Source organism: Mangifera indica, chromosome 14 (assembly GCF_011075055.1).
Source record: "Mangifera indica cultivar Alphonso chromosome 14, CATAS_Mindica_2.1, whole genome shotgun sequence".
In the NCBI taxonomy this organism is placed as follows: domain Eukaryota; kingdom Viridiplantae; phylum Streptophyta; class Magnoliopsida; order Sapindales; family Anacardiaceae; genus Mangifera; species Mangifera indica.
The window spans coordinates 10,373,174-10,383,391 of record NC_058150.1 but is presented as its reverse complement, the minus strand read 5'-3'; the positions used below and the strand labels follow the sequence as shown (position 1 = coordinate 10,383,391).

General features: G+C 33.1%; 1 protein-coding gene across 1 annotated transcript; it reads left to right on the top strand.

The window, feature by feature from the left end:
* Positions 1–2,679: 2,679 nt before the first annotated feature.
* LOC123196895 (calcium-dependent protein kinase 24-like) lies at positions 2,680–5,133 on the top strand. Its single transcript, XM_044611045.1, has 8 exons — positions 2,680–3,253; positions 3,350–3,473; positions 3,564–3,707; positions 3,818–3,970; positions 4,044–4,159; positions 4,232–4,399; positions 4,512–4,745; positions 4,821–5,133. Exons 1-8 carry the CDS (start codon positions 2,726–2,728, stop codon positions 5,001–5,003), a joined length of 1,650 nt encoding a protein of 549 aa, XP_044466980.1. The 5' UTR covers positions 2,680–2,725; the 3' UTR covers positions 5,004–5,133.
* The last annotated feature ends 5,085 nt before the right edge of the window (positions 5,134–10,218 follow it).

Below are 10,218 nucleotides of genomic sequence, written 5' to 3'. Positions count from 1 at the left end.
CATCTATTGAAAGATATGTGTCCATAAATTGATGAGGAGCGACAACGAATGTGTGAGCAACCATATGCTTCAGTAGTAGGTAGTCTCATGTACACCATATTATATACACAACCAGACATTGCTTTTGCAGTTAGTGTCATAAGTAAATAACAGTCAAATCTTGGAGAAAGACACTGGACAATAGTAAAAGCTATTATGAAGTATTTAAGGAGGACCAAGAAGTTGATACTGGGTTATGGGGGTTCAGAGTTAACATTTAAAGGATACTCAGATTTTGATTTTCAGTCAGATGTAGACAATAGAAAATCTATGTCTGTATTTGTTTTTATCTATAATAGAGGCGTAGTCAGTTGGAAAAATGCCAAACAGTCGACTACTACAAACTCTACAATAGAAGCTGATTTATTATCACTTCAGAAGTTATGAAAGAGGTTGTTTGGATACGCAAATTCACCACAAAGTTAGGTGTGGTTCCTTAGATAAGTCAACAAATAATTATATTTTGTGACAATACTGGTGTCATTGCACAGGCAAAGGAACCAAGAGCGCATCAAAGGTCAAAACATATTTAGCGAAAATATCACATCTTGAGAGAATTCGTTGGAGTTGTAGATATTGTCTTTCGGAAGATTGCTTCGATGGACAATCTTGCAGACCCACTAACTAAAACACTGACACAAAGACTATTAGACCAACATCTAGAGAGGATGGGCATTAGGTACTATAGTGATTGGCTTTAGTGTAAGTAGAAGTTCTTATTAGAGTATGCCCTAAAAACCAATTGCTTTGTCGGTTTCAATGGTTATATATCTTACATATATATTATTAATAAAGGAAGAGTTCTGTCATATTCACATGTTTTCTACATCACTTTTATATATATGTTATAGTTGTATAATATATCCATATTAGCTACATGCATATGACATTCGAGAGGTCCCGATGAGTTTTAATAAACGTCATCAAATTGTTCCCTACATAGGCAATCTGTTTGGGCAATAGTATTGCATAGTGGGTGTGTGTTATATCACCATAGTATATCAATGGATAATATTAAATATGGTGGATATACACATGGGTAAACAATAGAATCGTTTGATGGTTAGAGAACTGATCAAAAGTTATTATATTATATTGTTTATCAAACATGACCGCTAAACAATGATCACATGGGCATTAATATGTAGTCAATCATATATCGTAAATCATGCTAGTGTATAGATCCTTTGACTTGAGATATCATAGTTATGCTTCGTTCCGGAATGTATGGTTCATATGGTGTATACCATAAGGCTAATCATGTCTCATTCAAAAGTCAATTTGATCATACAAGGATTTGTCAGCTTGACTGCTCCCGAGTTTTCGTATGAATATTGAGAAACATGAAGATCTAAGACACTAACCAGTGTAGGTAAAAGTCCATATGAAAAGAGTTTCAATGTGGCACATTCTGATGTGTTACTTGATATTCAAAAAGATTAAATATCGGATTTTGACATTCCATGAATCTAAGTTTAATCGAGATGTAACAACGGAGGGATCGGACTACATGATAAGTATGAGTAAGAAATGTTTATTTGATATTATTTGAAGCTTGTACTTCATTGTGATGTAGGGGTCATGGGACATTGCTAGATGACACCACATGATCAGTGAAAGCTTCGTTTTATAGCAAAAAACAAAATATATTGGTTAACGATAGTTTTGTGTTATACAGTGATATAATGAAACGTATTATTCGATATAGGGCCCACGACTACATCACTATGAACCTTGAAGGTCACACTCATATTTCAAGGAAGAAAATAGTATTATGAAGCTAAAAATATTTATCCATGGTTGGCTAGCACTTTTCGAGGATAAAAATAGCGCTTTTCAAATAAGATTCGAAAAAGGGACAAATTTGTTATTTTACACTTTTTAAATTATTTAGAAAGTTGAATGAATAATTTTGGATACAAATTATTCAATATGTGTCAAATTATAATTCACTCTTAATTATCAACCAATAGGAAATAGACACATGATTTAACTTGATAAATATCAAGTTTAGGCTAAAAAATTGGTAGAAAGAATTGAAAGAAAAAAGGGTTTTCTTTTTCTTCTTCCTTTAGCCGTGAAAGCTTCCATTTTTTTCTTGAAGGATGTAAGGCAAGAGATAACTTATTTTAGTGATTCAAACTTTCTAACTTCAAATTAAAATACAAGGTACAAGGTAGTTTATATATTTATATATTTTATTTTTTGAAACATGTAAATTTCATATTATCATTGTTACATATTAGGTGAACATGATCTAAATTATTCAATTTTGTTACCAAAATCCTACAAAATAAAGGTCTATGATAGCTTATTTAATTTTAAACAGGTTTAAAAGTGTAGGTTTGCTTATGTATAAGATGATTCAGGTCTGGATTTTATAGTAAATATTACAATTTGTTGGTAAAATTAGATTTTTTAAAAATATTTTTATGAATCGTTTAAGAAATTAGCACTCATCAAAATTAACCGTTAAAATATGTAGACATTTCCTAAAAATATGGGAGGACTAACCAAATTAAAAGAATCCAATAACTACTTTTCAAACTAAATTTAGTGTGTCTTTGCTGTTAGGCATTCTATTTTTCTGTCCCAGAACAAGTTTCTCAAATTGATGTCAGCTTCCCATGGTATGCTCTTGCTCTTAGCTTGAGAAAAATTAATTTCATTCTCTAAAGAACCAAGCATGGGAAACTGCATTTCCCATACTAGAAATTCTACCGCTTTGAGAAGGAGACGACATGGAATTCATCAAAAGGGAGTGATACCCAAAGATTTATTTAAAGCGATATCGTTGAAAGATAAGCTGTCGGGGAGTGTAAATATCGACAATATTATTTCCAACTCCAGTGGGGGAAAGATTGAAGAAAAATATAAATTCGGAAGAGAATTAGGGCGTGGTGAATTCGGGATCACATATGAAATAGTTGAAAAAGAGACAGGAGAACGATATGCTTGCAAAATGATTACAAAGGAAAAGTTGAAAACAGAGGTGGATGTGGATGATGTGAAGAGGGAGGTGGAAATTATGAGGCATTTGCCAAAGCATCCGAATATTGTTAGCTTCAAGGAGGCATTTGAGGATAAAGAGGCTTGTTATTTGGTTATGGAGCTGTGTGAAGGCGGCGAGCTTTTCGATCGAATTGTTTCAAAGGGACATTATACTGAACGTGCTGCTGCTAAAACTGCAAAGACAATTTTGGAGGTTGTCAAGGTAAAATTAAATTCTCTTCAAATTGGAATTGAAATTGAAATCTTTTCCAAATTTTTCATCTTTTATTTGTTATTCTTTGTCACTCGTCGATTGCAGGTATGCAATGATAATGGAGTAATACATCGGGACTTAAAACCGGAGAACTTTTTGTTTGCAGATGCAAGTGAAAACTCCCAACTAAAGGCAATTGATTTTGGCCTCTCCATATTTTTTGAACCAAGTAGGAATTTAATTCATTAATTATTAATTCCTTTCTTTCGTAGCTTCAAAGTTATGATTTAAGCATGGATAATTTGAATTTGTGTGGCAGATGAACGCTTCTGTGAAATTGTTGGCAGCCCCTATTACATGGCACCAGAGGTCCTCAAGCGGAGCTACGGACCAGAAATTGATTTGTGGAGTGCTGGTGTAATAATTTATATCTTGCTTTGTGGAGTTCCTCCATTTTGGGCAGGCAAGGTTTTTTTTTTTTTTTAAATTTATTTTGGTATGATTTTGAGAAAAAAGGTTAATTAGTAACATTATATGTACAAACATTGCTTGCTTATTAATTTATTCATACAGAAACTGAAGAGGGAATAGCGCATGCAATAATTAAAGGGAAGCTAGATTTTGAGAGGGATCCATGGCCAAAGATTTCTCAAGAAGCAAAAGAATTAGTGAGGAGCATGCTTGATCCGAATCCTTACAATCGCGTAACAATTCAAGAAGTGCTTGGTATGTTCTCTTATTGAAAATAAGTCAGTTAAATAGAAAATGTACTAATGATTTTGTGCCATATTTGATGAAGAACACCCCTGGATACAAAATGAGAACCATGCTCCTAATATTTCCCTGGGAGAAAATGTGGCAGCAAGGATCAAGAATTTCTCCTTGATGAATAAGTTCAAGAAGAAAGTTTTAAGAGTAAGTAGTCTCTTTGATCAGTGTATATGTATTATTCCCAGAGTGAGATGTATGTGTGCTGGTTGATTTCAGGTAGTGGCAGACAACTTGCCAAATGAACAATTAGCAGCACTAAAGAAGATGTTTGATATGATGGACACGGACAACACCGGAGACTTGTCTTTCGATGAGCTCAAAGATGGTCTCGATATGATCGGCCATAAAGTTTCTGAACCAGATGTCAAAATGTTAATGGAAGCCGTGAGTTCTTGTTGTTTCTTTCTTCTTCAATGCATTTTATGTTAATTACCAAGCTTCCCAATTTTTCAATGCATTTTATGTTTTTATTTTTATTTTTTTTTATGATGACAAGGCGGATATTGATGGAGATGGGTACCTAAGCTGTGATGAGTTTTTGACAATGTCAGTTCACCTGAAAAAAATGGGCAATGATGAGGATCTGTCTCAGGCATTCAATTACTTTGATAAAAATCAAAGTGGGTATATTGAATTTGATGAATTGAAAGAAGCATTGCTTGAAGATAATCTTGGTCCCAACAAGGAACAGATTATTCACGAAATTTTGTTTGATGTTGATTTAGATAAGGTAGGTAACTCCTCAAACACCATATTTTTCTTCCATGCTAATCAATGTAACAATGTTGAATGTGTCTGTTTTCAGGATGGTCGAGTAAGTTATGAAGAGTTCAAGGCAATGATGAAATCCGGGACAGACTGGAAGATGGCTTCAAGGCAATATTCCAGGGTATTCCTAAACGCATTGAGCATCAAATTATTCAAAGATAAATCAATGGAATTACTCAAGACTCCAAAGATACAAGCTGCTGCTGCCGGTAATTTGTAGACAACCCATCTTGTAATTGCATTTGCAGCATCCATTTCTTTCTGTATAATAATTCAGTACAGAATCAACACCATTTTCTCTATTGCAAATTATGCAACAACCAATAAATTCCTATAATTCAAACATCTAACATACAACCCATTTTTAGATATAGGAACAAAGTCCTTCATATGTAAATAAAGCAAGTACAACCATTTACAATATTTTCATTGGAAAGCAACATGCATCAATATGTTAGGACTTAATAAATAATAATAATAAATAAATATATTTGGATTAGGATAATATATTTGATTTAATTATAAGATATGTATAATAAGATATTTGATTTGATTAGGTAAATATTTGATTTGATTTGATTTAGATAATATTTGAGTTGATTAGGATAAATATTTGATTTGATCTAGATAATATTTGAATTTAAAATTTAAAATATAAGTAGTATAAATATGAGTGATTGGAGGAGAGAAAGGGGAAAAAAGAAAAACATTGTTAATTCGATATTTGGGTAGCCTTTGGCTAATTTGGGAGAGGAAAGACACCTCTTATTGTCTTTGAGAGGAGTTAACACCTCTGTTGTCAACACTATTTTATTAATATTAATAATATTTGAGTTGGGTTCCTATCATAATGGTATCAGAGCATTGATTCTAAGAATGGAAAAAGTCGATCTCATCAAGGACGATGACCGACGATGGTGGATTGTTTGACGATTAACACAATGGGAAATCCGAGAAATGATGGCGAATGGAATTTGTCCTCATTGTGAAGACAAAGAGGACTCAAACCATGATTGTAAACGTAAGTCATGGGCCATTTTCATAGTGGAAGAAGACGATTTGGATGATGATGAGATTCTAAACGTATTTGAAGACAGCATAAAAAGGAAAGAATCTGTGTTGGTTGATTCCAGCGTCCTAGAGCGAAATCCAACATTATCTGAAGACAAAAAGGAAAATGGATACTTGAATGAAGGAATCGCAGAATCTAGCAAGATCCCGCCATTGGAAAACCTTTCTTCACTTGAATGTTTGATTCAAATGGAGATTGAAGAGAAAAAAACTGCAAGAGAAAGAACATGAAAATGAATGGAGAAGATTTGAAGAAATGAATAGAGGAGAAAATGAAAAAAATATGGGAGAAGGGATGGAAGAAGACAACAAGATCAAAGTCCAACCACCATCGCCATTGTTTGAGGAAGAATACGAAGAGATTGAGGCTTAACCACCATCTTCATTATCTAAAGAAGTAATAAAAAGAGAGATGATTAAAGAGGAAGATGATGTGATTAAGACTGAATTTGGAGTGCTTGACACGTTCTTGATGGTGAATGATGTTGAACTTGACGAGGCATATGTGTCGGTGCTTAGGACAAATGATGTGTTTAGCAATGACGAACAACATGAATTTGACATTCTCGACCTTAAACAACAACTGGACTAATAACAAAATGGTAGAAATTTTTTCAAATTGGGTTGGAAAAACTATAAAAAAAAATCCCCCAAAAAAAAAAATCCTCACCTTGAGGACAATGTGGTTTTTGAGGGACAGGTAATGTTAGGACTTAATAAATAATAATAATAAATAAAATATATTTGGATTAGGATAATATATTTGATTTAATTATAAGATATTTATAATAGGATATTTCATTTGATTTGATTTAAATAATATTTGAGTTGATTAAGATAAATATTTGATTTGATCTAGATAATATTTGAATTTAAAATTTAAAATATAGATAGTATAAATATAAGTGATTGGAGGAGAGAAAGGGGAAAACAAAAAATATTGTTAATTTGGTATTTGGGTAAACTTTGGCTAATTTGGGAGGGGAAAGACACCTCTAATTGTCTTTGAAAGGAGTTAACACCTCTGTTGTCAATACTATTTTATTAATATTAATAATATTTAAGTTGGGTTCCCATCACAATACAATACTGATTATAAACGTAGAACTTGCTAGGCAACAAAGATTAAAAGAAAGCATATATATATATATATATATATGGGCTATTTATATTTTATGTATAATTTTATACAAATGAGTAATGAGTACTTGTGTCAGGTACCATAGGATACACAATAGACTAACACAACTTGCTGAAGCTCATTATGTAGATAATAACCGCATACAAGGGAAGGGAAATCACAAATTGTGGTGCTCCCAACACACAATTAAATAGAAAAACAGGCTGTTTTTTCTTGATTACCTTCATGCCAAACAAACTTCTACACGCTCAACAGCCTCTGAAAAATATACACCAAACAAACAATGGAGCCACCACTACCTATACCAAGAATGCCCTAACTTGAGAACTGCTGACACAACAGGGTATGTTTAAGGATAACAGATACAAGTTTATCTACATGCATCATGAGAATCACCACTTCTACTACTCCCTTTTCCCCTCCAACTTTTACCTTTGCTAGCTGGTTAAAGCTTTGAGATGGCCGCCTTACTACAAGCTGCATGGGAGTCGACATCTGCTAGGCCATTCTCTAGGGCTCTAACCAGGTTCTCAAAGTAGTTTTTAGTTACACTGCTGTTGCAATTGAAAACAGGAAGAGCATAATCAGAAGGTTTTGACACCTAGTAATAAAATAATTCAAACAAAAAGAATAGGAGAAGAATTTGTTCTATTGGCCATAATATCTAGTGTATTGCTTTTGAAATGGAATATTACATATTATTAAAAAAAGAATGAAACTTAATTCTAACAACAAAGAATAAAGAATAAAATGAAAAACTCTAAATATTTTTGGCAATGATGGAATCAAAATCTAGTTGTACATTCTTTAGATGTTGTAACTTGTGACATAAAACATTAATACACAGAAATCAATTATATATACGTTCGTCAAATTAACATAATATCAGAGCAGTAAATACTTGGTCAGCCCTGCTAACTTCGTTCGGAAGTCATTAAATTCTTTAGATGGACTTTCGTCATAGAGGAATTGTTGTAATTCCTTCTCTGCACATTGGTGAAGCATTTCCAAACCTGACTCTGCCTCACCTAAACAGTAAAAAGGCCATTGCATACCAAAGTAGTCAAAATAAAGCACAAAGACAATTTTCATTCAACTCCCAACACTGTATTTAGAAATATAGATACCTTGTATGTACTCAAAAAACTGTCTCTTAGCATGCTCATCTCAGGGAAGTAATATCCATATGCATAGGTCCATTTAAGAACTCTTCGACATTCAGCTATCTGCAAATTTATATTAATAATCTATAATACATACTTGCTTAGCAAAAAAGAAAAATAATAATAATAATAATAAGATAATAAGTTTAACAACACAATTAACTACAAGCATTAATAGAGAAAAGCTTTGATATGTTACTCCCACTTCCTTAATACCAATTTTTAACCATAAATTAATAATACTGCTAATGTGTGCGCGTCAAAATTCTCAAGTGTAAATGTCCTAGTTGCTGACCCTTGGTCCAGACACTAAAAACTTCCAGAAATCAGCAGCAGAGATTGACTCTCTCTCTCTCTCTCTCTCTTTCTATATATATATATATATATATAGATAGAGAGAGAGAGAGAGAGAGAGAGAGAGAGAGAACCTAGAGAATGTCAAGTTGCAAGATCAGTACTTGAGACATTTAATTTTGTCTGGGTGAGCCAAGTATGAATAACACGAGTAAAATGCCCAGTCAAAGGTTCTGAGGTTTTGGGCAATGTCACTATAAATATTACACATGATATATGACAGAGGCTTGAAGCCCAAAACTCAAATACCTCAGCTCTCTAAGAACTAACAGTATCTAAAACAAAAACCAAACAATATTTTCAAAACTAGTGATCTTTCCATCTTTTCCAATCAAGTCACAAGAAGTAATCATACAACCTATAACGCCTTCAATCTTTGCAGAGGAAAAAAACCAACAGTCTGTACACATAATGAATTGCTAGACTTACCTGAAGCCACGCCTCAATGATGAACTTGAGCTGTGATTCAGGTGTGCATTGGGTGTCACTAAGCTTCTCAAGCTGACAAGAACAAATATTTGGGCGTTAGAAACCCAAGTGAAACAGTACATCCAAAGGTCTAAAGAATCAAACTATCAAATGGTATAAAGGAGCCATCTAATGCTTCCTTCATAACAGAAACTCAACCCAATGTTGAAAGATGCATCCAATCGTGAAAGATAACGCTCCATCTAAATCTCCATTGCTTTTTTCTTGACAAATCTCAAAAGCACAAGGCATCTCTCATGCTACCATAAACAGATGAAAATACATTCATTCTGGAGTTCAAAGATGAATACCATGAATTGGCCTTGTTTTTATTAGTAAAAAGAAATGATATACACCAAAAACACCTATCATAAATCACTTCTGTCTACAGGATAATTCCAGAATATCAGTGAATTTTGAAAGAGGCAGAGACCCTCACAGAAGTTGCCACAATAATAAATGTTTGGACCACAAAAATGGTGAACACTATTATTGATTGTCTAGCCATCTTAACAGTATGAGGAATATTGTGCAATTATAAGAATTAGATACTCACATGCACAGTCTGCATTTGATGTAAATCCGCTAGAGCTTTTTGCCTTGACTGTCAGATAGAGACACAGATAACACATGCAATTTAGATTACTAATTCAAGTGATGGCATGTTATAAAATTGGAATGCAGAATCAAGCTCCAATACAAAGAGAGAAGAAGGTACTAGACAAAGTAATTTTACTTGATTAACACATTGTGTAATGTAAAACTCTCTCTCAATGTCCTGGTGAGAGAAAAGGTACAACTGGAATAATTTTACTTGACTAAAATAAAAGTCTACGAGCCTATAGACTTACATTACCAATCATGTAAAGATCATAAGCTCTGAAACTAAGTCATCTTCCAAATAATTATGAATTATTTTATTCTACCAAATATGTTGTATGGCAATAAGTCTCCATCAAGAATGACATTGAATTGATTTTTACAATTTAACTCACAAGTAAACCATGATAGTTTGTTTAAAAACACACACCAAAAGTTTTCATAACTCTTGGAGCGTTCTTGTATGATATTTTTCCCTTCTCTTCATTCCCAATAATTTTCAACTTGATATGATAAGACATTATATATAATCTGTAATCTGGCATCGAGTTTTAATTATTGTGCCAATAAACTATGAATGCATTTGATGAACTAACAATTTGGGATGTGACAAAAATACTCAGATTGATTCTGATTTG

Coding starts and splice junctions, on each gene's coding strand:
- LOC123196895 (XM_044611045.1), top strand. CDS start 2,726: ATGGGAAACTGCATTTCCCATACTAGAAATTCTACCGCTTTGAGAAGG. Junction 3,708..3,817: donor AGTTCCTCCATTTTGGGCAG/GCAAGGTTTTTT, acceptor TTATTCATACAG/AAACTGAAGAGGGAATAGCG. Junction 3,971..4,043: donor AACAATTCAAGAAGTGCTTG/GTATGTTCTCTT, acceptor TATTTGATGAAG/AACACCCCTGGATACAAAAT.